The sequence below is a fragment of the Heloderma suspectum genome, chromosome 12 (genome assembly GCF_057233095.1).
Source record: "Heloderma suspectum isolate Gila_16-S chromosome 12, 16-S_ref, whole genome shotgun sequence".
Taxonomy (NCBI): domain Eukaryota; kingdom Metazoa; phylum Chordata; class Lepidosauria; order Squamata; family Helodermatidae; genus Heloderma; species Heloderma suspectum.
Window position 1 is genome coordinate 7,617,505 of NC_139469.1, and position 27,486 is coordinate 7,644,990.

The 27,486-nt window shown below is 43.3% G+C and overlaps 1 protein-coding gene across 1 annotated transcript; it reads left to right on the forward strand.

Annotated features, from left to right (window-relative positions):
* Window positions 1-238: 238 nt before the first annotated feature.
* EIF3B (eukaryotic translation initiation factor 3 subunit B) lies at window positions 239-27,280 on the forward strand. The gene is made up of 19 exons (XM_084818249.1): window positions 239-914; window positions 6,898-7,090; window positions 8,563-8,682; window positions 8,775-8,832; window positions 9,652-9,780; window positions 10,482-10,639; window positions 14,390-14,521; window positions 14,615-14,681; window positions 15,134-15,180; window positions 15,362-15,572; window positions 16,410-16,482; window positions 17,062-17,184; window positions 18,604-18,682; window positions 19,288-19,426; window positions 19,854-19,979; window positions 20,960-21,037; window positions 25,025-25,133; window positions 25,541-25,657; window positions 25,754-27,280. The coding sequence occupies exons 1-18, from the start codon at window positions 314-316 to the stop codon at window positions 25,642-25,644; spliced, it is 2,547 nt and encodes an 848-aa protein (XP_084674375.1). The 5' UTR covers window positions 239-313; the 3' UTR covers window positions 25,645-25,657; window positions 25,754-27,280.
* Window positions 27,281-27,486: the final 206 nt, after the last annotated feature.

Consider the following 27,486-nt stretch of genomic DNA (forward strand, 5'->3'; position numbering starts at 1 on the left):
AAAGCGCAAAAAGAAAAAGAAAAAAGAGAGACCGACGCTGACTCTAGTTTTATGAGATTCCTTACAGGGCTCTAGTGTAGGGTATCCCCCCTCCCCCGCGCGTAGGGGAGGAGAGAGAGTTGGTTTCCGCCAGCCTCGCGAGACTTGCCCGCGGGCCTCTCGCGCACATGGCCCGGCAATAGGGCGCCTCCCCGTGCGCGCGCGCGCCCCCTTCTCCCTCCTCCCCCCCTCCCTCCCTCCGGCCGAGCGCTGCTCTCGCGCGGTGGGTGAGGCGAGCGGGAAGGCCGCGCGGCCCCCTCGACGCCCGTTTCCCATGCAGGAGACCGAGGAGAGCCTGGCGGCGGCCGCGACCGCCGGCGCCGCGGCCGGAGCCGAAGCGGAGAGGTCCGGAGGCGGCGGAGGCGAGGACTCGGAGGCCGAGCAGCCGGACGGGCCTGCCGCGGAGGAGCCTGAGGAGACGAAGGCCGAGCCGGAGCCCCCTCAGGAGCCCGAAAAAGGCGACGCCGAGAAGGATGAGGGCGGCGACGACGGCGACGGCGACGAGGCGGCGGCGGAACCAGAAGAGCCGCCGCCGCCGCTCGACGCGGTGACTAAGCCTCCTTCTCCTCAGCAGGACGAGCCGCCGCCGGTTGCGCCTGCTGCTCCTGCCGCTGAGGAGCCGCCCGCCCGAGAGGAGTCTCCCGTTGCCGGTGTAAAGGAGGAGGCCGAGGAGGAGGAGGAAGAGCAGCAGCAGCAGGGTTCCGAGGAGAAGTCTGAGGGGGAGCAGCGAGAGCCCGAGCGGGAGGAACGGCCGGAGGCGGCCGACGAGCAGCCGCCGCCGCCGCAGCAAGAGCCGACGCCCGAGGAGGAGGAGGACGACGACGACATCTCTTTCAGCGACCCCGAGGACTTCGTGGATGACATCGATGAGGAAGGTGGGTGTCGCTGGAGGAGCGGGAGAGAGGCCCCCTCTTGCCTCGCTTCCAGGGCCGACACGTGTTTGGCCGCTCTTGCTGAGAGCGCTTGTGGGGATAGAGAGATGGGGGGTGGGCCGCGGGGCCATTGGGGATACAGGGGCCTAAGGAGAGCCCCGCGGGATCAGGTCGAACGGCCTCGTTCATTCATTCACGTACTGCATTTCTGTGCAGCCCAGTAGCCAAAGCTGTTTGGGCGGCTCGCAGAAGTGAACACCCTGAAATGACGGAACGGCATGCAAAACCTTTAATATGCACACATTTAGGCTGTCGCGTCTGTCCCAGGAATAAGCAGCTTGGTGCCTTCTGATGTTTTGGACTTCAGCTCCGATCATGTCTAGCTGCTGACCATGCTGCTGTGTCTTATGCAAGCTGTTGCCCCAAACATGTGGAAGAGACCAGCTTGGCTCCCCTGAATCTATGTATAAGCATCCTGTTTCAGTGGTGGTTAGCTGCCTGATGTTTCTGGGAAGCTTGGTAGCAGAGCAGTAGCCCTCCCCGTTGGGATATATTGCCCCTGAATGAGCAGGTTCTGTTTACCTACAAGGTCTTAGGAAAAGCCCCTCTGGATAAGGCAGAAAGTCTGTAATCCAGTGCCATGTTTGTAACATTGACCAGACATATGCTTCCAATGGTGCCCATGTGAAGGCCATTTCTTCTTTGCTCTGCTCTTTGAACCCTAGCAGCTGTCATTTAGAGGTACACTGTCTTTCAGCTTGGAGGTTTCATATAAAGCAGCCATGTTACTAAGCCACTCAGAGTTCGTCGCCTGCACCAAATTTTATTTGCGTATTTTTTATTTATAAGATGGGGATTTATGAATAAAAAGCAGGCAAGTAAAAAGTTTTGTGAGCAGCAGTTGACAAAAGAGAAACAGCACCATATTTTTACTTTGCTGGTCTGCTGCATTTCCAGAGGAAGTTAAGTTTGTAACAGTGACCAGACATATGCTTCCAATGGTGCCCATGTGAAGGCCAGTTCTTCTTTGCTCTGCTCTTTGAACCCTAGCAGCTGTCATTTAGAGGTACACTGTCTTTCAGCTTGGAGGTTTCATATAAAGCAGCCGTGTTACTAAGCCACTCGAAGTTAGTAGTCTGCACCAAATTTTATTTGCCTATTTTTTATGAGCAAAAAAAGGTTTTGTGCCCCCCCCAGTACACTTTGAGTGTTCAAATGGTTTCATGCATATTATGTACATAATGCCATCAGCGTGCATGGCGCTTTACAGAGTGTAAGAGGACAGGTCCCTGCCCTGAGGAGTGTACAATCTAAAATTTGCTACGGGGAAACACTGGAGGAAGAGGAGGTGGAGGTAAACACAGAAGCAATATGCAGGTGTTTGTTCCATGAGATAGCAGTTAGGTTAAGAGCTATTATTGACGTTAATAGCCACAATATTACTATGATGGTAATAGCAACTTTCAGTACTTGTACAGAGACTCATGTGTGTATGTGGTTTAACTATAAACAGGGTGATAGATAGACAGAGTAAAGCTAAAAGTATAAGAGTAGGGCCTGAGAGTGAATGACCAAAGAGGACCGCTGTGATGAGACTTAGATCCAAGTGTTCCAGAGCAGAATTAAGCAGCTTTCATTACTGGTCTACTTTGAGTTATTCTAAGCAAAGAAGAGGACAAAAGACAAGACTGTTTAGAAAAACAAATGCTTCTACTTTTGTCCCTGGGTATCATGGGTTGAGAATGGCAAACTGCTGTCATCCGGGCAATTATAATGGCTGCTGGGATCAATCCAAATATGTAAGCTAGAAAAAGGAATCCATCCTGTAAGCCTTTTGTAATGAAGAACACAGGCTCTGTATTACTGTAATGCATTTATGTGTTTATTCCATTTATATCCCATCCTTTTCCTCCTTAAGGAGCCCAAGGCAGCATACATAATCTTCCTCCCATTTTATCCTCACAACAACAACCCTGTGAGGTGGGTTGGGCTGAGAGTCTGTGACTGGCCCAGAGTCGCCCAGTGAGCTTCCATGGCTGAGTGGGGACTAGAACATCAGAGCATGTTAATACTGCTGCTGAATGGGTTTCATACAAATGCTCTCAATGAATCTCAACATTTTAAAGCCATACAAGGAATTCAGTATCAACACTGTATTTTAACCCTAGACCATGGTTTGAGTCACCGTCTTTCCAAATAACTCAAGGTTGATCAGAGATCCTTATCCAACAGTAACTTTTCCTGAGTGGGTATCACTTGCCGCAAATAAAGGTTGGTAGGTGGGGGAGCGCATCCTGTATGAACTTGTAGAGTTAAGCCCACTAGGGGCAGGGATGGTACTTGAGTTGTGCTTTATTATTGATTCATAGGCGTTATTGCAGGAAAAATAAGTACTTAATTTGGAGGTAACATACAGATGTAGAGAGTCTTGCCTTATTGTAAATCTCAAACTCCAATTTGGATTTATAGACTACCATTTTTAAAGTGCTGTTGCTGGGTAGTAGCTACTCAGAATTGGTTAGTTCCTGTCTTCACACATGCGCACACAATCTAAATTAGGGCCTGAGGACAGATAGAATTCAAAACTTCTGTTAACTTTTTTAATCAACTATTAATCCCAGGGCAGTATACAGTATTGCTGTTGCACCTCCGCTAGTCCTGTTGAACCCATGGGACCAACTGTTAGTGCAACAGGAACTAGCACTTCCTAAAGGAACCACTAGTGGAACAGAAACTAGTGGTCCCTTCTATGAGTTCCACTGATTTGCCGTTCCAGAAATGAGTTTCTGTTAGTTTCTGGTTATTTCAGGAACTGTTAGCTTCTCATTGTGCTAGCATTATGTCCCGCTAGCATGCAGGCAGTATTGGATGCTGGTGTTGAAAAACCACCTGTTACCAAAGAGTACTCCCCCTTTCCATTCTTCCCACTCTCCTGTATTCTTAACTCTTCCCATTATGGTTGGCATCCTTCCACAGTGTTCACTGTTATGGGCATTGTGCAGACAGAAGGCGACTTGGATAAGGGGTGGGGGTGCCTGTCCCTATAGATATCTGTCAGTAATGTCCAGGCCACCCACTTTTAGAGGTGAAGAGCAGACTTAAAATAGTTTCCCCAGGTGCAGCCATTCACTTTTCTCCTCAGTTTTGAATGGCATCAATTCAGTTACATGGACAAAAATAAAGGTGTGTGCTTGGAAACAACAATTGGCTCACTTTCAGCTTCTGGTGACATCCTGTAACCACATCCTTTGAGAATCGCTTCTGCTCTTATTTGCATGGTCACATCTTGGATTCTGTTTTATGGTTACACTAGAGTATGACAGAATCATAGAAGAATAGGAACTGGCTTATATATACGTTCGTGTGTGTGTCTTCCTCCCACAGGGCTGCCCCATTTTGCTTCTTTTGGTCAGGTCTTTTAATATGAAGCCAAGACTGGAAAAAACGTGGCAGCTAAGACATATCTTGAAAATAAATGTCAGAAGCAAATCTATTTCTACAACATGGTGGTGCAGGAGTACTGTGTGGGAATTAATGGACTTTCTAGTGGATTTGAGAGCTAATGTTCTGGTTTACAAGAGGTTTGAGAGAGCTTATGTTTTGGCATGCATTTTTCCCCTTTTTTTGTACAACTATATTTAGTTGTTACAACTATTCCACTTTCCATTGTTATATTGCTCATTTGGGTTGGATAACGTATTGCAGCGAAGTTCTATAGCTACAGAACTTTATTCTAGCCTTGTAAATAAGCCTTCCAAGAGGCTATTAGCCTGTGTTTCCACGCTGGCCACTGAGGAGGGCAAGCCCTCCAATATTTCTAATTAACACTTTTGGTTAAAGTTCACAAAATTGTTCCCCTGTTGAGTTACTATCTAGATAATCTTTATTTTTAATGTGTTCTAATGTTTGAAGACATTTTCAGTCATATAGAGAGGATTTATTTTAATTTAAGTATGTTTATATTTGAAAATACTGCAAGGCCCAATTTGCTGTATTCCCATTGTGCCAATTTCAAAGTTGAGTGCCTTCCCAGCCCTGTTATCTTTTCTCTGTTGGCATGGCTGTCCTCTTTTTAAGAGGATTATTGGGAACAAATCACTGACAAATTCTACATTTGCAACAAGACCGGTCAGTGTGTGTCACAATATGGTCTAACTGCCACTGTTCCATAAACTTCAATATACGTACCTCTCTCTGTTGCTCTCACTTTTCTCTGGTCATTTGCAAAATTCAGATCAAAGCAATTATTAACATGAAACTAGTACAGTACAACGTTTGGTATGGGCCTGGTGTGTTTATGTCCAGTTTCTGAGGCCTTGTGACTTTTTTTCATTTGAAAAAGTTGCCTTTTTCTTTTCAAATTTTAAAGAAAATGATGCCTGTCTTTCTCCTACCAGATATTTTAATCAGATACTTCAGAGGAACATGGATGCAGGGAACATCTACATCCTGTTTCCCCGTAGTGGCATCATGCCCATTATTAGTTTAGAAGTAACACATAGCTAGCCCCTCTTTGCATATAGAACATGATCTTTCAACCTCTGCTTCAGACTGGTGTATTACAGTATAATAGATCAGAAGCTGCCCATTAGCCCTTGTTCCTTCATATCTCTGGATGAAATATTAAATAGATTTAGTTGCCATATGTGTTCTGGAATTGCTTACTCAGAGGATGCTGAGAGAATCTAAAAGAGATTCCTAATACATGCTCAAATGTTCATGCTGTATAAAATGCAGAGACATGGTTCTCACCTTTCAACTAATGTGAATGTAAAAGTTAGATTTCCAAAGGCAGTTTTAAACTGGGCATGTATAGCATTGTATGGTTATAAAGTACAGCAATAAAACATGTTAATGATATCTGATTTCAAGCCATGATGGTATAAATCAGTGTGCTGGAATATTTTGTTGGGTATTGCTGCATGCACAAAAACCTATCATAGGACTGTATCAAGAGGACCATGCTTTATAAATTAATCTTATATTATAATCCAAAAGAGGAATATTGTGGAAGGGGCAGGTAAATTTAGAGAACTGGACTGCAGGGGTGGGCAGAAAGTAGATCTCAAGATGTTTTAGGCTTCAACTCCCAGTATTCCTGACCATTGGCCATACTGGCAGGGGATTCTGGGAGCTGAAGTCCAAAATACCTGGAGATCTACTTTCTACCCACCCCTGAACTAGAGGATGGAAAAGTTGTCTTGATTTGATACATGATTAAACGAAATACCTCTTTGAAAGCAAGGAAAACTTGTTAAGCTGCTATAATTAAAAGATTTGAACATGGCTTCCTCTCTAATTATAATGATGCTACAATATTCATAGTGTTCAACTCAGAGGATGACTAGATGCGCTGAACAACTTTCTGAGATATTTTTGTAGTGGTGCACAGGGTAGTAGCAAACTCTATAGTGGTATCATTAGGCTGCAGTAGTTTTTTATGTCAGAAGGTGGAGAGTTGAGATTGCAAGGCAGATATTGGAGGGAAGAACAGCTCAGCACTACACTGCCACTCTTGGCTTTAAAGAGTTGGAACAGGCCTAAAGGAGAGGTAGGCAGATGTGGGTATGTAGTGCTGAGAGGAATAGCTTGCCCCTTGGCAGCTCATCTGAGGGCAGCTACCACTGGCTTGCACATGAGGGGCGAGGGACAAGCGGCACTGCTGTTCTAAATAAATCTTTGGTATACAAAAGGGCAGTGAAGACAAGCTAGTGACAAAACAAACGACAAAATGCTGTTTAGAAAAGCATATAAGAAATCAGTATTGATTTTATGCTAAAAGTATAAGCTAGCCTTCTGTATGTTACCATAAGAATTGATTCTAATATGGAGTTTGCACCACTCCCTTTTTCCTGTTATTAGATAGTTAATCAATCTAAATGAATGCAGTTGTTGATTTTATCGTTTAAATACACATGTGGGTGTGGCTGTCTGTCTCCTTCACCAGCACTGCATATTCAGTTTCTCCTTATCTTACTTTCCACAGAATTACTTGAAGATATTTTGCAAGAACGTCCACAGGAGGCAGATGGAATTGATTCAGTGATTGTGGTGGATAATGTTCCCCAGGTTGGACCAGACCGTCTTGAGAAGCTGAAGAATGTTATCCATAAGATTTTCTCAAAGTTTGGGAAAATCACCAATGAATATTATGCAGAAGCTGATGGCCAGACTAAAGGGTGAGTGCAATGAGCATGGGTCTGCATTTTTTGGCTGCCCTTGCCAGCCAAAAAATTGTTATTGCCGGATTTCTCCCCATTAGACTAAAATTCTCCCCCCCCCCAGTCTTTCCTTCAGGAAAGACATGTGGGGCAGTGCCAATAGTGTTGGTGTGGCCAAACCAACCCCCTGCCAGCCTTCCCTGCTAGGAAGACAGCTGGCTTTGGTGCTGCTGGGTTAGAGGCACTCAGAGATCTGCCACCTAGCAGTGGCCAAGAGAGCTCTCTACCAGCTTTCCTGTGGGAAAGGCATGTAGGTAATGTGCAGCCTTGGGCACTCAGAGGTGAGGTGTGGTGCACTGAGTGTCGTGCATCCAAGCAGCTTGGCACGGTGGAGGGAGTGGGGATTGTCGCACAAGTGTTCCCTCTCCATCCCTGCAGTGTCAAAGTTGGGAAGAAGGCTGGTTGCTTGTCAAACCCAGCGGAGCTCCCACCATGGCAACAGAAAATGTCAAGGTCTGTGCTATGAGGATGAGGAGACCGTGGGTTTCCATTGGGAAAATAGACTGGATATCAAGGAATGTTGGTGGAGTAAATAGCAGCCCTTCACAGGTTGTGCCAGAAATGTACACTTACTATCCACTGCACATGGACAGATAAGTCTTCTTGTAGTTGTGATAATGGGAGAGTGTGAGTTGCCTGATAAATATAATAAAAGCACATTTCATATAAGAATAGGTTTTATAAATTAAATATTGGCATAATTTTGCTTCCAACATCCAGCTTTTCAAACTAGTATAAATTGAGAGTTAGTTGGTCAGTCTGGTTCCAGGGCTGCTGGTGGGTTGTTCTCCTTTCAGTGAACCACCAGCAAGTGTGAGATCAGCCTGGCCTCAGTCATCAGACCAACAGGTATAGACATTGCTTCCTCCTCCTTCCCACGTGTGATGTGTTGAAAGGCCAGCCAAAGTTTTAAATCTTCATTCTAGCATTTTCAAACTGATCTCCCATTTGCCTTTCATCCCATTCATTTTGCCTTTTGTGTCTTGTCTCTTGCACAGATGGCATGTCATATGCTTGCATGACAAGCATGTGGAGCCTCACGTTTGTTACTTAGTTGTTGCCATTGTTCTCAGATATAGTGCAGATTGGAAAAAAAATACCCTGATGTTCCTGCTCTTGAAATAACATATGCCATTCGTGAGGGAGGGAGTCTCGCCAAGAGCTAATGCTGTGACCGCATAATCGCACACCTAGGTTTTGCTCATTGCACAGTGTCACACGACATTTGCTCAGTTATATAAACAAGGCTGGAAGATAACTGTGGAGCTAATTGATATTAAACTATATCCAGTTGAAGCATGGCTGATGTCACTGCTGAGATTTCGCTGAATCCAGAGTGTTTAGCCTTTCACTTCATACATCACCTCTGTGGACAGTAAGATGTTGAATGAAGTTATCAACACTAACCTGATGATTGCATTTTACTACAGGTATATTTTCCTTGAATACAGTTCTCCGACTCATGCTTTGGATGCCATAAAAAATGCAGATGGCTACAAGCTAGACAAGCAGCACACTTTCAGGGTCAACCTTTTCACTGACTTTGACAAGTGAGTACAACTGTTGGCACATCCTTCCCTTAAAATAGAAGTGTGCGTGTTTTAAATACAAATACGTATAACTGATGTAATCATTGTTTCAGATACATGACAATCAGTGATGAGTGGGAAATTCCAGAAAAACAGCCATTTAAAGACCTGGTGAGTATTCAAAAGCATGTGCGGAACGTAAGGTTTCTGTAAGAGCCTCTACCAACAGAAGCTTTCCGAAATGTATTCTCAAGTACAGGGGAAAAGGTTGCCCTAGATTCCCCCCATATTGGATACAAAGTCCTAACATTTTAGGTTGAGGAATACTTATTTAATTATTCTATTTAAAACATTTGTATCCCACCCTATATCATTAAGATCTCAGAGCGGCATACAGATAAAATCCATTTAAACAGTATAAAACAATGAATAATTTAAACAGCTAAAATATTGCCCCAGGACAGCTTGGAATGATATGAATGATAGGCTGGGGATTCCCTGAAGGTGTTCATTAGAATTCTGAGCATCCCAGTTCTCACTTTTTTAAAAGCGGGGTTGCAGAGACATTTATAAATATTACGGCAAGATGCTAAAGAATACATAGCATTGACGCCTATAAGAATGCAAAACGTTTGCAAGCTGTCATAGAGAATTCAGGTATGTGGTATATATCAACAAACTCAGATGAATTTGTTGAATCTTGGTATTCACTGTTCTGTCTTGGAGAGTTTGGACACTCACAAAATTCATCTGGGTTTATCAGCTTTCAGATATGAATTTCAACACTCCCCAGATTTCAAAAATTCCTTGTGCCTAGACAACAGCTGTTCTTATATTTGTATTGTGAGAGCCTGAGACATGGATAATATGAAAGAAAAAATGTTTGCCATCTAGCAGAATTTTCTTTCTCCCATAGTTACATTCTCATTTTGCATTTTTTTTTCCAGGCCTTTCTTTACCTCACTTTTTTTTTCTTTTTGGCTTTTCTAGGGGAATTTGCGCTACTGGTTGGAAGATCCAGATTGTAGAGATCAGTATAGCGTGATCTTTGAATCTGGAGATAGGACCACTATTTACTGGAATGATGTTAAAGATCCTGTCACAATTGAGGAGCGAGCTGTGAGTGTCTCTAGGAGGGTTCTCTGTACCGATAATAGTCTGTGTTCAGTGATGGTAAAAAGAGGGAATAAAATGTGTAATGAGATTGGATGTTCAGTTGATTGGTACATGGTTCAAGGAACATAGTAGCTGTTCAGAGTACATTGATAAATTACATCAGGAAATGTTTCTGCCAGCTTTGAATACATTGAGAGGTTGGTTGAAATTAGGCTTTGTTTACCCACTGGAGTAAGGGACGTAACGTCTTGTTGTGGGGTGGGGACTAAAAATTTAACTATGTATAAAAGAGAACACCACTTCAGAATCAGTGGCCCATCTTTATCAGAAAATAGTTATATTTCATTTTATTTATATCCTGCCTTTCTACTAATAGGGAATCAAGGCAACATTTGGACAAACTACGATAGACATAGTCTACAAAGTTATGCCTTGGAACATGCCCATTTGATACTGTGTAGCAAGTCAGCTTGCTTTGGGGAGGGGGGGCACTTGGTGCCAAAAAGTGGATTAAAAAGTAATAACCTACTTGTGACAAGGCTAGTCTGTAGCACCATCTTGGACTCCATCTTGGTTTCCTTCCATTTAAAAGGTATTTTAAACTTCTGAGTCATATGCGGAGTTCTCTAAACACATTTTTATACACCAATATTCAAATAAGATGTGATCCAATAATATATGCTGTACATTTTCCCCCCCTGCAGCGATGGACAGAAACCTATGTACGCTGGTCTCCAAAGGGTACCTACCTGGCTACGTTCCATCAGAGGGGCATTGCTTTGTGGGGTGGAGAAAAATTCAAACAGATTCAGAGGTTCAGCCACCAGGGGGTGCAACTCATTGACTTCTCACCTTGTGAAAGGTACTCTTAAGCGATTAGCTGGAAATAGTGCTTCAGGAGGTGGGCACATATAATCTATTGCCTTTTACAGTTAAATGTCCAGGTTGCTTACTTAGAAGATGTTTTATATCATCCTTCAATCATATTCCCAGGGTGTTTTACAAGCAATAATACAGCAATTTAAATCTAAATAGAAACAAAACGTAGTAAACAAAAAATCCACAAGATTGGAAAACCAGTATAGAAAAGTCAGCAAAATTAAAATTGTACCTAAAAAGCTTGAGAAAATAAAAGGTCTTTTCCTGGCACCAAAAAGACAATAATGTAGGCATTGGGTAAATCTCTTTGTGGAGTGCATCCCACAGCTGGGATTCTGTCATTGTACTTCAGACACCAGAGGCACGCACAGGAGTGCCCCCCCAACCCCCCAGTTCTTAATCTACAGGTAGGGACAGCAATTAGATATGTTTGTTGTTGTTTGCAGTCGTAATCCTGTTTTTGGGAGTCCTTCTCATTCACAAGCAGTCAGTTAAGTCTGAACAGTTTTCTCAACCCCTTAGGAAAGAGGAGAGTTCACTTGGTAAAGCATATTAGATTTTCAGCTTGACTGGATCTCCAGGGCATGGAACATTGAATTCCATTTCAAAGCTGTTGTCATCTTTTTTATAATGGAAGCATTCTTGAGGAGTAGCAGGACTTCCTTGCCAACAGCTGTGTAAAAGTAGTTTTGAGGAGGACGTTGTTGGGGAGCGTCCCCCTGGTTTAAAGGTCTCTAGGAATCTGTACCCCTGCAGACTTTGTTGGACTATAACTCCCTTTATCTTGGACTATTGGCCATGCTGGCTGGGACTGATGGGAGTCCACCAACATCTGGAGGGTCACAGGTTCCCCAACCCTAGCCTGTGAGAAACTGACCCATAAGAACAGAAGAGCCCTGCTGGATTAGACCAAGGGTCCGTCTAGTCCAGCAATCTGTTCACACAGTGGCCATCCAGCTGTCGACCAGGAACCCACAAATAGGACACGAGTGCAACAGCACCCTCCCACCTATGTTCCCCAGCAACTGGTGTACATAAGCATACCGCCTCAGGTACTGGAGGCAGCACATAGCTCTCAAGCCTAGTAGCCATTGATAGACTTCTCCTTCAGGAGTTTGTCTCCTAGCCCAGAGGGAAAGGATTTCTTGCTCATCACGGTCTTCCACCTTCTGTCTGCTAACGTCCAGGGCTTTCAGGCGGGCAGGGACTCCTTCTAGGCCTTTTGCTTTCCCTGTTCATCATCTGTGTGCATCTCTTACTCTGAATTTGTCCTCCTTTCTGCCTGGTGACTACATCTTATAGGGTAGCGCAAACCATTGGGGCTGTATATAGCCGTCAATTCCTCTTCTTAGGAGGATTCCAAATGGCTTTCCTGCCTCGAAGCAGCTTCCTAGAGATGCTCATAGTTTACATTGTAGTACTGCTGTAGCAGCCCATCTAGCTTGATTCAGACAGCCTGTTTGTCTTGTGTCCCCCCCCCCCCGGGTGGGGCGGGGAGTTACCCCTTCAATTCCTTGGACCACCTAAGACTTCCTACCTTGAGAATCTACCTGTAGGTGTGGTGACTTTGAGGTGAGAACATACTGGTCCCAGAGACTTTTGTGCTGTGATTTTTGTCCAGTCTCTCCCATCTTCTCTGCATAGCCTGTAGATGTTTAGTTTAGCTGTTGGCAAGAAAATGAGTTTGTTTGCTAAGGGATTTAAGCTGTTGGCACTGTCTCCAGACATTCTTCATGAAGCCTTTCAAATAAAGTGTATTCTTAATACAGTAATGCTAAAGGAAAGGGATGGCACAGGATAGATAGTGATGTTTTACAGGGCTGTGCCATTTATTCACTTCTTTGTCCTCTATTGCCTGTTCTTTCAATATTGTGTATTTTCCAGGGCACAGTGTGAAAGTAATATTTTGGAGTACTGCCCAAGGGGTTTTAAATAGCTATTACAAAACTGGCCAGTGTCTCATTAATTTAATGGTACTCGGCCAAGTCAAGTGTTGTCTGTCTGAGAAGACCCTGAGCCATGCTGGCAACAAGAATATATCTTGGCTGTTGGAAGCAATCCCTGCAGACTTCAACACCAAACTTTTTTTAAAAGTTTGGTGTTGGACTATCATGGGCGATGTCTGTTAAAGCACAAAAATCTGCATTTTGGTTGAAAAAATCTGCTTGAGTCTTGACAATACATGAAGATGTGCTTGCTGCCTTACAAGATTATAGACTTTGACCAAGCATTGTATTTTAAGCATGTTTTTGTTTATTTGTCTTCCTGGGAACAGAGGCCAAAAAAAGGTAGTGATAGAGTAGAAGAAGATCTACATAACTGATTTAGAACAGGGCTGAGGAAACTGGCCCTCATTATGTAGATGAACTGCTACTGCCATCATCCTTGACCATGGGGCAGGATTGCTGGATCTTATGGTAATTGCAGTCCAACAACATCTGGAGGGCCACAGGTTTCCCATCACTGGTTTACAAGTAAACCAGGGATGGGAGACAGGTCCTCTTATGGATCAGTAACTGGTTAAAGAACAGAAAGAGAGTAGGAATGAATGGTAAATTCTCCCAATGGAGGGAAGTAAATAGTGGGGTCCCACAGGGATCTGTATTAGGACCAGTGCTTTTCAACCTGTTCATAAATGATCTGGAATTAGGAGTGAGCAGTGAAGTGGCCATGTTTGTAGATGACACCAAGATATTTAGGGTGGTTAAAACAAAAAGGGATTGTGAAGAGCTCCAAAAGGATCTCTCCAAACTGGGAGAATGGGCATCGAAATGGCCAATGTGGTTCAATGTAAGCAAGTGTAAAGTGATGCACATTGGGGCAAAAAATCGCAACTTCAAGTATAGCCTGATGGGATCCGAGCTAGCAGTGACTGACGAGGAAAGAGATCTTGGGGATGTGGTGGACAGCTCAATGAAGATGTCAACCCAGTGTGCTGCTGTAAAAAAGGCAAACTCCATGTTAGGCATAATTAGAAAAGGAATTGACAATAAAACTGTCAATATCATACTGCCCCTGCACAAATCTTTGGTGCAGCTACACTTGGAATACTGTGACCAGTTCTGGTCATCACACCTAAAAAAAGATATTGTAGAATTGGAAAACGTGCAGAAAAGGGAAACTAAAATGATATAGGGGCTGTAGCATCTCCCCTATGAGAGAAGGCTACAACAGCTGGGATTGTTTAGCTTGGAAAAAAGGAGGGTAAGGGGAGACATGATAGAGGTGTGGAGAATGTGGACAGGGAGACATTTTTCTCCCTCTCTCTACATACTAGAACCCAGGGTCATCCTATGAAGCTGATTGATGGGAGATTCAGGACAGAGAAAATGAAGTACTTCTTCCCCCATGCATAGATAAACTATGGAATTTGTTACCACAGATGTAGTGATGGCCACCAATTTGGATGGCTTTAAAAGGGTGTTGGACAAATTCATGGAGGAGAAGGCTGTCGATGGCTACTAGTCCTGATGGCTATGTGCTACCTCCAGAACCAAAGGCAGTATGCCTATGTACACCAGTTCCTGGGGAACATGGGTGGGAGGGTGCTGTTGCGCTCATGCCCTGCTTGTCGGTTCCTGGTCGACGCTTGGCCACTGTATGAACAGAATGATGGCCTAGATGGACCCTTGGTCTGATCCAGCAGGGCTCTTCTTCTGTTCTTAAACTTTTCAACTTGAAAGGGAATTTTTGCTTTTATGTTCCTATAATGGGTCTTTTCTTCTTCGTGAAGGTACCTAGTGACCTTCAGCCCTCTAATGGATACACAGGATGACCCTCAAGCAATCATTATCTGGGATATCCTAACTGGACAGAAGAAGCGAGGATTCCACTGTGAAAATTCAGCCCACTGGCCCATTTTTAAGTAGGTTGGAGAGACAATTAAAAATAACTTTTTAAAACACTTCTGTTGTGAGGAAGAAAAACTAATCTGACCTTGAAATTCTTTTTTGCTCAGGTGGAGTCACGATGGTAAATTCTTTGCTCGAATGACATCTGACACACTTAGCATCTATGAGACACCTGTAAGTCTGGGTCTGTGTTGTTAACATAATGCATTAGTTTCTGTGAAATGCCTGTTCACAACCAAAATGTTCCAAAAAATGCTTGCCCACTAATGAGGATGGAAATGCATGTTTACCCTGGCCAGTGTGGGTCTCAGACCCATGTGCTGAGGAATGTGAATACAGAGAGAGGGGACTTTTATGGGAGAATCAATGTGTATGTGTTTAATCCTTCCCCTGCATTCTCCTTTCTGACCTCACCCTGATAATATTTTACCCTTATTTCCGCCCTTGGAGCCTTGGTGAAGAAATAACATGTGAAAAACTGCCTGAGGAGAATGGGTAGGGTTAAGCACCCCACCTGTTTTCCCCTTCAGATATCCCCAAACCATTAGTGTTACAAGATAAATAAGTGTGTTGTAAGTAGGACTCAACAATTGTCAAAATGATTTTGCAATCTTCTCTTTTTCTAGTCAATGGGTCTGCTGGATAAGAAAAGTTTGAAAATCACGGGGATCAAGTGAGTGTGCTTTCCCTCTCCCCTCTAGCTCTTCACTCTGCTTGATGATGCCTTTAGGTATCTGAGACATTGGATTCCTTCTCCTTTTCCAAATCTGAGAAATAGATTTTTCTCTGTGTGTGTTTTACATGTCTTAAACCTACTAAATTGTTGCATCCTGCTTTTGCTTACCATCCTTCAGAGACTTTTCCTGGTCTCCAGGTGGCAACATAATTGCATTTTGGGTGCCTGAAGACAAAGATATTCCAGCAAGGGTGACGTTGATGCAGCTGCCCTCCAGACAGGAAATCAGAGTGCGGAATCTGTTCAATGTGGTGGACTGCAAGCTTCACTGGCAAAAAAACGGAGATTATCTGTGTGTAAAAGTAGACAGGACCCCCAAGGGTACACAGGTACTTGGCTCCTAAACATACTTGTAATATTGGTTGATATTTTGAGAAACACTGCTTTCATAGTTAAAACTGAGTCACTTGGAAGCTGTCCTATTTTTGACTGTATTGGTCTTGCTCCGGGTTATCATTTGCAGGTGTGTCCTACCACCCATAGTAGCTTTGTGGTATCTGATCTCCTGACATATATATTGCTTGCTTCATGCTTGCTGTCTTCTCCCTTCTTTCTTGTTGCACTTGATGTAGGTGCCATTGTTCCCTCTTTTTGGACTGTAAACTCTGGCAGTCCTCTAAAAAAAAAAGTACTGCAGAAAAGCTTTTTTTTTACAATTTGTAGGACACATTTACTGCAGAAACGCAATGATAACCAGTGGGTATATTAAAGAATCAAAGGTTTTTATTATAAATATAGATAGCTCAGATGCAGCTATAACACCTCATGAATATGGATTGTGATTACAATTATAGGGGTTGATACTAAAATGAAACTATCCATCTGGCAAGGACTTGTGTTATACACAGACAGGCCTGTGGTTTTTTTGGTGTGTGCACCTTCCCATTTCCCAGTCCTTGGGTGTTGAGTGATCCCTGCAGGCAGTTGAATTCTTCACAGTTCACCTCAGTCAACTTGTTGAGATCCCACCTCCCACTCTGCCTTGGATTCTTTATAATAAATAGCCTCGTATACTGAGCATTTCAATGGAGTACTTTGCTGTTCAGTCTTGTCTCGGTGCAGTGAATAAATGACAGTGGTGCATCTTGCTTGAGCTTTGTATTAAATACAGTTCCTCTCAAGTCCTTCCCTGGGTAGATGACATGCCAATATTTCCCCCCCACCAGGGTGTAGTGACCAACTTTGAAATCTTCCGGATGAGAGAGAAGCAGGTTCCAGTCGATGTGGTAGAAATGAAAGGTAAAGGATGCATTTCACACAGTTCCAGCATGATGCAAGACTTCTTCATATATGCTCCCTTCCCCCGACTTATGTTGATTGTGGCATCCTTTTTTGGGCTGGTGCTTATAGCATATTAAATGCATCAGAAGTGAAGCACTTCAAGGTGTCATGTGATATAGTCACCTTCATATAGGGAGTATTAAAATAGGGGTTTTTTTTAACTGGAAATGGCTCAGAATGTATGTAATTTCAGGGGGAAATTATTTTGGGTACTTTGTAGTTGGGTCTGAAGACTTTATTGCTTTGGATGCTGTGTTTCATCAAATTATATTTACATCTCACCTTTGATGGAACTCAAGGTGACACATGTAGGGTTGCCCCTGTAACCACTGGCCAAACCCAGACCTGCTTCGTTTCAGCAGAGTTCGTGCATCATGTGCCTTCAGATTGCGCCCAAGGATTTTGAGTGTCTCATGCCGCCACATGAATTAGAAGGCTTTTCACAGAGCCTGTGACTTTTCTAGTCGCATGTACAGCAGCAAAAAGGTTTTGTCCCACTAATGTCACCAGGCTGATAAGGTCTTTTCTCTCTTGCAGAAAGCATCATAGCCTTTGCTTGGGAGCCAAACGGAAGCAAGTTTGCTGTGTTGCATGGAGAGTCACCACGAATATCCTGTTCCTTTTACCATGTGAAGAACAATGGGAAGATAGAGCTCATCAGTAAGTGGAGATCAGCGCATTTTATATGGGGCTTCCTTTAAAAAGTGTTCAGAGACTTCAGCTGGTGCAAAATGCTGCTTCAGCCAGAGTGATTTCCAAAGGTCACTTTTCAGGGCATACTTACCAGACTTTGTTTTCATCTCCACTGATTCTCTGTTTGTTTCCACGCACAATTTAAAGTGCTAGTCCTTGCCTATAAACTGCTACATCGCATGGAGCCAAGATACCTAAAGACTGCCTGCCCGCCCACCCACTTGCAGCATTTACATTGTAGAAGTCCTTCCCTAGAAAGGCTTGGGTGTCCCCCCTTCCTCTCAAGCTTTCTTTTAATAGCATTTTGTTTGATGTGAACATTTTGTTTCCTCTTTTGATCAAGCTTTGGCTGTTTTTATGCTGCTCTTGGTTTCATTGCATTTTGTTTTCATAGTGAGGTGCTGTGGGGGCCCTTTTAGGGCTAAAATGGCATGTTCATATAAATACATTAAAATTGCCTAGCTGAGGGTGGGAGTTGGCTGGGCAGTAGGGCTTGTAGTTGCCCCCAAAGAACTAGTTTTGAACAAAATATCTACTTCACAGTTGATTTTCAATGAAATACCATTGAAATACATTAAATCCCCAAATCTACTTCCTTTTGATAAGAACAGCTAGAATATATAATTAAAATCCAGGGCCATGTCGGTGGGTGTTGGTGAAGTGGACTTAGTCTATGTTATGGACTTAATTTAAATGATTTCTAGGCTGTGGAAGCTGTTGATCCATGGTCTTGTGTGTACTGCGTTGAAAATAAATATGAACTGTGCAAGCACATCGTTTGATGAGGGTTTGCACAGCAGATGTTCCTGGTGGATTTTGCCTCCAGTTCTTAAAATGTATGTTATGTATTAAAACATACATATCAAGGAGCTCTGGGTGGCTAACAAAGTGAGGTAAAACACTAACATGTCTCAATTGAGTGACAGTCTGGCTCATCTTGGGATGCTGAGTAATATCTTTGATATGCAAAGCCTTCTGGGTATGGAAAAGTTTGCATGATAGTGAGATGGCCTGTTAAAGCTCTTCATTTAGAAGATAATTGCTTGAGTTTTTTATTTAGGTCTCTTGGATTTCTCTCTCATTGAAACTTGGGAAGGAGAAATGTGAAAACAAGGTTAAGCACAGCACTCAGTCAATCCTCTGATTGCAAAAATCCTCAGCTAAAACATATTCTTTAAATTCTAAGTGTTGATACTGAGGCTTCTTATATGAATGAGGTTGTTTAGCCTTGCTGCTCTTGATTTTTAAAATTCAGGAGGCAGCATGAACAGGGGTCATGCCGGTAACTTGGGCTACTGTGTTAGCTTTCTTAACTACAGCATGTTAACTTCAGACAGTAAGGAAGTTAAGTCAATTTCATGGTGTGTTTTTTAAATTTTATCTCAGAAATTTTTGACAAGCAGCAAGCAAACACAATATTCTGGAGCCCTCAAGGACAGTTTGTGGTGTTAGCTGGTCTCAGGAGGTGAGTAGTACCTCTTCGCCAGGTTAGGAGGATACCTTAGTTGCAAAGCAAAAAAATTTTTTTCTTTGTACTCTTGATATTGCCCCACTGTGTAATAATCTCTATGGGAATACTGTTCAAACGTACTGTAGATGATGAAAGCAAATTCAAAAAGTGGATATTTGAGGGTTTTTTACTAGAAAAGCTCAAAGCTTGACAAGTTCCAAGCTGAGGCATTTTCATCAGGGAGAAAGTGAGTCTCAACCCTCAGGCTTCTATGGAAGTAGCCTGATCAAGCTTGTGTAGTGCAACTTCAAACAAACTCCAGAGAGACAGCCATGTTAAGCTGCTGCAGCAAAAACCCACCCGTGACCCTTTAATAACATTCGTTTGTAAGGTGCTACAGAACTCTTTGTTACTTGAAACAGTTTTGTAGAGTTTGATTTCTCTGTAAGAAACAGAAATAAGGTTTACTGAAGACAGTTTGTTAAATGCAGCTTTCTAGCGTGGAAATGAGACATTGCTCATCCTCAGATCTCAAAGAGACCTTAATTAGACTGGGTTTTAAAAGCTAGGGGTATGTGTGTAATATATGAAATACATTTCTTCCCTCTTTCTCTGTGCAGCATGAATGGTGCCTTAGCATTTGTTGATACATCTGACTGCACCATGATGAACATTGCTGAGCACTACACAGCCTCAGATGTGGAGTGGGATCCAACAGGCCGCTACGTGGTGACTTCTGTGTCTTGGTGGAGTCACAAGGTATTATGAAGGCCTTTTTCTTATCCCTCTCCACCTTAAGAGGTTTAATTGCAGTTATTTTAGCTTGGATAGCCTTGATTTGTAGGTCCCCTCCTTTTTAATAATGCATATTGTTTCTCTTTGCCACTTTTATATGTCAGCCCCTCAGTGGGCTGGTATAATGGTTTTGGTCTTACTGGAATATCGAAGTAAATAATGTAGGGGTTGTTTCCATGTAATTCAGATCTTTATACTAAACATTTATCATATAGAAGCAAAGGCATTCATTTGTGAAATGTAGCAATTGTTTCACATCTTCTTAATACCTCAGTAGGGCTGATGGATGCTTTAGCTTTAGACTTCTTCATCTATGAAATGAACTGCTGTGCTCGGCTGCTACAGAATGCTGCGCTATGTATGGTATTGCTTGACTGAGTTGTCTTTCTAGGTGGACAATGCCTATTGGCTGTGGACTTTCCAGGGTCGTCTCCTCCAGAAGAATAACAAAGACCGATTCTGCCAGTTACTTTGGAGACCCAGGCCACCTACTTTGCTCACCCAGGATCAAATAAAGGTGTGGTGTCCTTTATAGTGTGAGGCTTTTTGTAGCTTGTTGGGCTTGGGGTTAAAAGAGTAAAGCTCAGTATTGGGGAAATAGCTCTAGTACTTTATGGATGATATTGCAAAAGGCAGAGTTGATGTGCACCTCAAACTCTAGAGATGGGAAGAGCCGTAGCTCAATGGTAGAGCCCCTGCTTTGCATGCAGAAGGTCCCAGGTTCAATATCTGGCATATCCAGTGACATGGCCAGGTAGCAAGTGATGGGAAAGACCTCTCCCAGAGACTCCACAGAGCCTCTTGTCAGTCAGAGAAGACAATGCTGGACCAAGGCTAATGGACCCCATTATGTTCCTGATTACATTGGGGTGTGACAGGGTGTGATCCTGCCCCATGCAGCCTCTAAATCCCCTCCCAGTCACTCACGTGACCACGGATAAAAAAAAGGCAACTTGATACCTTTACCAGGGGAAAAGGGAGTGTGGTTTCTCTTCTGCCCCTTTCTGATGGCAGCAGTCCAAGTGTCTGCTCTGGGAAATACAATTTTTCGAGGTTAACAACATGTAATGCCGGAAAAATGGCATTTCGCACTACACTTTAAGGGCTGGAGAGGAGATACCATCCTGCTTGTGTGTCTGCTCCTGGAGCAGCTTCCAGTGCCTGTGGGGTGGGGGGTTGCTGGCTGGTGGGTGGTGGTGGGGCAGCTGAATTTTTCTCTAACTTGCTTTAAACCCCAAGCCAGAGAAGAACACTGGATTTATTCAAGGCAAGGATTACAAGTCTCCAAGGAAGCCAATTTCTACCCCAAGCCTTATGTTGGTCAAGTATAGCTTTTTCCATTAAAAGATTATCTGGGGCACTGACTTAGAATTTTCAACGTTTGAAGGATTGCTGTAGTATTCGGTACAGAATATTTGAAAGCCACTTGTAATTAATGTTATTTATTTAACAGAAATAAACTTGATGTGCTGGTTTGTCTGTTTTCCCTCATTACAGCAAATCAAGAAAGATCTGAAAAGATATTCCAAAATATTTGAACAGAAGGATCGTCTGAGCCAATCTAAAGCCTCAAAGGTAAACTGCTTCTGGAACATGAATGAAAGTTTGCTTGGAACAATGTCAGTCTTTTATCAACAGTTGGTGCTACCACTGCCAACTTTTAATACCCCTAGTGCTTCTGTTTGAGTGTAGATTCCTATTTCCATATCTAGAACTCTTGGAATTTATTCTCTATAGAGAGTTCTGGCAGGGATGTTGTGTGAAAAGCGAGTTTTAGGGGAGGGGGGCACTACAGTATTAAGGGAAAAAAGTCAGTAAACGAGAACTCTTTATTCCTCTGGAAACATTGAGGCTTTTGCTGTATTTATATTGAGAAATGTCTGTAAATTCCTTTTCCTTCTTGTGGTGGCATCTTTTTGACCTACGTCATAGAATAGAATCATAGAATAGTAGGGTTGGAAGGGGCCTACAAGGCCATCGAGTCCAACCTCCTGCTCAGTGCAGGAATCCAAGTCAGAGCATCGTCTTGAACGCCTCCAGTGTGGGAGAGTACTTTGTTGTTGTTGTTCAGTCGTTCAGTCGTGTCCGACTCTTGGTGACCCCATGGACCATAGCACGCCAGGCCTTCCTGTCCTGCGCTCTCTCCCGGAGCGTGCTCAAGTTCATATTCATTGCATCCGTGATGCTATCTAGCCATCTCATCCTCTGCCGTCCCCTTCTCCTTTTGCCTTCAGTCTTTCCCAGCATCAGGGTCTTTTCCAGGGAGTTTTCTCTTCGTATTAGGTGGCCAAAATATTGGAGCTTCAGCTTCATTATCTGTCCTTCCAATGAGCACTCAGGGTTGATTTCCTTTAGGATGGACTGATTTGACCTCCTTGCAGTCCAGGGGACTCGTAAGAGTCTTCTCCAGCACCACAGTTCGAAAGCATCAATTCTTCGGCGCTCAGCCTTCCTTATAGTCCAGCTCTCACAGCCATACGTTACTACTGGGAAAACCATAGCTTTGATTAGACGGACCTTTGTCGGCAAGGTGATGTCTCTGCTTCTTACTATGCTGTCTAGGTTGGCCATAGCTTTCCTCCCAAGGAGCAAGCGTCTTTTAATGTCATGGCTACAGTCACCGTCTGTGGTGATCTTGGATCCCAAGAAAGTAAAATCTGTCACTGCTTCCATTTCTTCCCCTTCTATATGCCAGGAAGTGATGGGGCCAGATGCCATGATCTTAGTTTTTTTAATGTTGAGTTTCAAACCAGCTTTTGCACTCTCCTCTTTCACCCTCAACAAGAGGCTCTTTAGATCCTCTTCGCTTTCTGCCATTAGGATGGTATCGTCTGCATATCGGAGGTTGTTGATAATTCTCCCAGCAATCTTAATTCCGACCTCTGTTTCATCCAACCCAGCATTTCTCATGATGTACTCTGCATATAAGTTAAATAAGCAGGGTGACAATATGCAGCCTTGTCGTACTCCTTTCCCAATTTTGAACCACTCGGTTGTTCCATGTCTGGTTCTTACTGTTGCTTCTTGACCCTCGTACAGGTTTCTCAGGAGACAGGTAAGGTGGTCTGGTACTCCCATCACTTTAAGAATTTGCCACATTTTGTTGTGATCCACACAATCAAAGGCTTTAGCGTAGTCCATGAAGCAGAAATAGACGTTTTTCTGGAATTCTCTTGCTTTCTCCATGATGCAGCGAATGTTGGCGATTTGATCTCTAGTTCCTCTGCCTCTTCGAAACCCAGCTTGTACTTCCGGTAGTTCTCGGTTCGCATACTGCTGAAGCCTAGCTTGTAGGATTTTGAGCATCACCTTGCTGGCATGTGAAATGAGCGCAATTGTGCGGTAGTTTGAACACTCTTTGGCGTTGCCCTTCTTTGGAATTGGAATGTAAACTGACCTTTTCCAGTCTTGTGGCCACTGTTGAGTGTTCCAGATTTGTTGGCATATTGAATGCAGCACTTTAACAGCATCATCTTTTAGGATTTTAAATAGCTCGGCTGGAATACTGTCATCTCCGCTAGCTTTGTTGTTACTAATGCTTCCTAAGGCCCACTTGACTTCACACTCTAGGATGTCCGGCTCAAGTTCAGTGACCGCACTATCATGGCTATCAGGGACATTCAGATCTTTCCTGTATAGTTCTTCTGTGTATTCTTGCCACCTCTTCTTAATCTCATCTGCTTCTGTGAGGTCCCTGCCTTCTTTGTCCTTTATCATGCCCGTCTTTGCACAAAACGTTCCCTTGAGATCTCCGATTTTCTTGAAGAGATCTCTAGTCTTTCCCATTCTGTTGTTTTCCTCGATTTCTTTGCATTGTTCATTTAAGAAGGCCTTCTTGTCTGTCCTTGCTATTCTCTGGAACTCTGCATTCAGTTGGGTATATCTTCCCCTTTCTCCCTTGCTTTTCGCTTCCCTTCTTTCGTGAGCTACTTGTAAAGCCTCATCAGACAGCCACTTTGCTTTCTTGCATTTCTTTTTCTTTGGGATGGATTTCGTTGCTGCCTCCTGAACAATGTTACGGACCTCCGTCCATAGTTCCTCAGGCACCCTGTCTATCAGGTCTAATCCCTGAAATCTATTCCTCACCTCCACTGTATATTCATCAGGGATATGATTTAGGTCATACCTGAACGGTTTAGTGGTTTTCCCGACGTTCTTCAATTTAAGCCGAAATTTTGCAAGAAGCAGCTCATGATCTGAGCCACAGTCAGCTCCAGGTCTTGTTTTTACTGACTGTATGGAGCTTCTCCATCTTTGGCTGCAAAGGACATAATCAATCTGATTTCGATATTGACTATCTGGTGACGTCCATGTGTAGAGTCGCCTCTTGTGCTGTTGGAAAAGAGTGTTTGCTATGATCAGCATGTTCTCTTGGCAAAACTCTATTAGCTTTTGTCCTGCTTCATTTTGTACACCAAGGCCATGCCTGCCTGTTATCCCGGTGATTTCTTGACTTCCTACTTTAGCATTCCAATCCCCTATGATGAAGAGGACATCTTTTTTTGGTGTTAGTTCTAGAAGGTGTTGTAGGTCTTCATAGAACCGATCAACTTCAGCTTCTTCGGCATCAGTGGTTGGGGCATAGACTTGTATTACTGTGATGTTGAATGGTTTGCCTTGGATTCGTACTGAGATCATTCTATCATTTTTAAGATTGTACCCCAGTACTGCTTTTCCCACCCTTTTGTTGACTATGAGTGCTACTCCATTTCTTCTAAGGGATTCTTGCCCACAATAGTCGATATGATGGTCACCTGAATTAAATTCGCCCATGCCTGTCCATTTTACTTCGCTGATTCCCAAGATGTCGATGTTCAATCTTGCCATCTCATGTTTGACCACCTCCAGCTTACCTTGATTCATTGATCTGACATTCCAGGTTCCTAAACAATATTGTTCTTTACAGCATCGGATTTTCTTTTCACCACCAGACACATCCACAGCTGAGTGTCCTTTCGGCTTTGGCCCAGCCGCTTCACTCTTTCTGGCGCTACTTGGAAATACCCTCTGCTCTTCCCCAGTAGCATATTGGACACCTTCCGACCTGAGGGGCTCATCTTCCAGCGTCATCTCTTTTAGCCTTGTGATACGTTCCATGGGGTTTTCTTGGCAAGAATACTGGAGTGGGTTGCCATTTCCTTCTCCAGTGGACCACATTTTGTCAGAACTCTCTGCCATGACCTGTCCGTCTTGGGTGGCCCTGCACGGCATAGCTTATGGCTTCACTGAGTTACGCAAGCCCCTTCGCCACAACAAGGCAGTGATCCATGACGGGGGGGAGAGTACTACTACTACTTTAGTAGTAGCCCACTACTAAATTTAGTATTAGTGTACTAAACTTCACAAAGTGAAAAGCATTCTGTTTGTGCTGGAGAACTTGTACCCCAGTTCTTTGCACATTTACATGGAAGTAAGTCTCACTGGTTTCCATGGAAGTATTTAACAAGTAAGTTTTATGTTCTCAGCCTTGGCAGGTGCAGTTTTTTTCAGGTGATCGCTGTTGGAGAGGTTTCTCGGTGCACTTTGGTGGAAGGTTCAATAGCAGCCTCTTGTTTTCTGTAGGAACTGGTAGATAGAAGGCGAACAATGATGGAGGAGTTCAAGAAATACCGCAAGATGGCACAGGAGCTGTACATGGAACAAAGGACTGAGCGGTTGGAGCTCCGAGGAGGTAAGATGGGCAAGCGCACTGATGGCTTGGAAAACACCATTTGTCTTAGGTTGTGATCCTGTCCATGCTTACCTGAGAGTAAGAATTATTGAACTCAGCGGGACTTACTTTTGAATACGGTTTGTGCCAAACTGGAAAAACCTGGAACAATTCACATAGAGATGAGTGCTTGTTTTTTGCTACTAGGGGAAAAGTGACAAAAATGTCACTTAAAAGAGTTAGCCAGATCTCATTGAAAAGGCTGACTTGCAGCAGAGCTAGTAGATGTGCATAAGAAGACAGTTGTGTCTGTGCCCTTACATGGTTAAGGGTCTGTTTTATTTTTTTGGAGGTACTTTCCCAAGGGTAGGATGACTTTTGCTGCCTTCAAATCATCCGGGGCTAACGTCTGCTCTCTTTCCTTCCAGGAGTGGACACGGACGAGCTGGACAGCAACGTAGATGACTGGGAGGAGGAGACTGTTGAATTTTTTATCAATGAAGAAATTATTACAGTTGCAGAGGCAGAGTAATCCGAAGGCCGTGGTAAAGTATTTTTGCTTTGTGTCGCCAGTGGGAGGAGGGGAGAAGCTTGTTGAAGGGCCGGGGACTGTGAGTAACCACCTTCTCCTTCTTTTGCAGCACCACCATATCTTGTACTGAGAAGGGATTTTTTTTCATTTTCAGAAGGTCTACACATCTTTGGAATTTCTAAAGTTCATATTCTCTCTGGACGGTGAATGCACAGGATTCATTCATTCTGACACATTGTAGTGCCTTCTAGTCCCCACTGCTTGCCGTGGAGTCATTTAAAAGGCACTGCTTTTAAATTTTTATTTCTTTATTGGAGGAGGGTTTAGTTTAATTTTTAGAATTCTACCACCAGTATTTGCTGCTTGACGCTCCAGCAGTGCTCCCAGCTGAAGCTTGGAACCGTTGCCCTTCCAAGTGCAGCCTTGGCACACTTTCCAGTGTCTTGTTGCAGACTACGATGCCTCTGTTTGCTGAGGACTGTTCCTGTGTCTGTATTGTACGGACAGGTGTTGGTTTTGTATGGGAAAATACCAGCGAGAGAGCAGTGCTCCACGTAATGTGCTTTAGTGTGCTGAAGCAGCACTACAGTGGGCTTTACCCTCCTCCGTTCAGATTGTGACAGGATCTCTCCACGGGTTGAACATTGGAAATAAAGCAGACCTATATGCTTAACAAAGAAAGCTGTCTGTGTTATCTGAGGCTTCTGTACTTTGAAATGTATTGGTTTGGCATTTGCCTGTAGCAAGAACCTCTTCCTATCCACAAATTAACTTTGCATTTGTTTGACTTCAGATCCTGCTTTCCTTCATGCCCAAACACCAATAAGAAAGTGGGGACAGTCTTTGGACAAATGAGGGAGTTTATGTATTTGTTGCCTTATGTGCTGTCTACTTTGCAGAGGGATGTAAAGCAGTAACTAAAACTGTTAAATCAGCTCCATCTGAGCATGGATTTTTATTGTAGTAGTAAACTGCAAACAGGGAGGCAATTGAACTTTAGTCTGCCATCAAATTGTATAACTTCCAAAGAGAATGAAAAGGTGGTTGGCCTACAAGCTCTTACAGCTACATTTCTCAACAGCAAGATAATGAAAGAGCATATGACTCCATCTCTAAATTTTGAATGACTTCATATACTACAGTAGTCCATTTCTGATCATTCATATCACCAAAGCTTAGAGCAAAAGCAGTAAAATATTTAATGGCTGTCTGCCTTTTTGGTAAAAGGCTTGAATGTATTCATTCCGTAAACCAAATACAGAAGAAGAATAATGGCAAAATGTTGGGAACTTAAGTGGCTTAGATAATACTACCTATTGAACTCTCAGTAGTGATTACAAACTTTTCACTTACAGACTTTTTGTTCCACATTCTGTGCAACTTGTAAATGGTTTCTGTGCAACCATTGGACACTGGTCCAATAAGAGGTATTGCCTAAATCATAGTGGATCCAGTCACTGTACATTCAGATCAGTAGTTCAATAAAGAGTATTTCAGTCTGTCTTCAGTAAGGCAGAACATTGTATAGAACATGTTCTGGATTTCTAACAGATAATAGGTAATTATTGTAGATTTAATTTCCTTTCTGCAACAGGTAGCAGTTGTTGGATTTTATTAAATTATTTTAGGTTTTCGCACTCCGTCTGCAATAATAGTGCTGATCTACATATTTAGCGGAAAGCATACAGTACATTTGAATATGAACTTGAGCACGCTCTGGGAGAGAGCGCAGGACAGGAAGGCCTGGCGTGCTATGGTCCATGGGGTCACGAAGAGTCGGACACGACTGAACAACAACAACAACAACAACAACAACAACAAATACAGTACATTATTTCTGAG

Bases quoted from the DNA above. Each gene is read 5' to 3' on its own strand.
- EIF3B (XM_084818249.1), top strand. From the start codon at position 314: ATGCAGGAGACCGAGGAGAGCCTGGCGGCGGCCGCGACCGCCGGCGCC. The intron at 14,522-14,614 runs GTAGGTTGGAGA...TTTTTTGCTCAG, and splicing joins GCCCACTGGCCCATTTTTAA to GTGGAGTCACGATGGTAAAT. The intron at 21,038-25,024 runs GTAAACTGCTTC...TGTTTTCTGTAG, and splicing joins GCCAATCTAAAGCCTCAAAG to GAACTGGTAGATAGAAGGCG.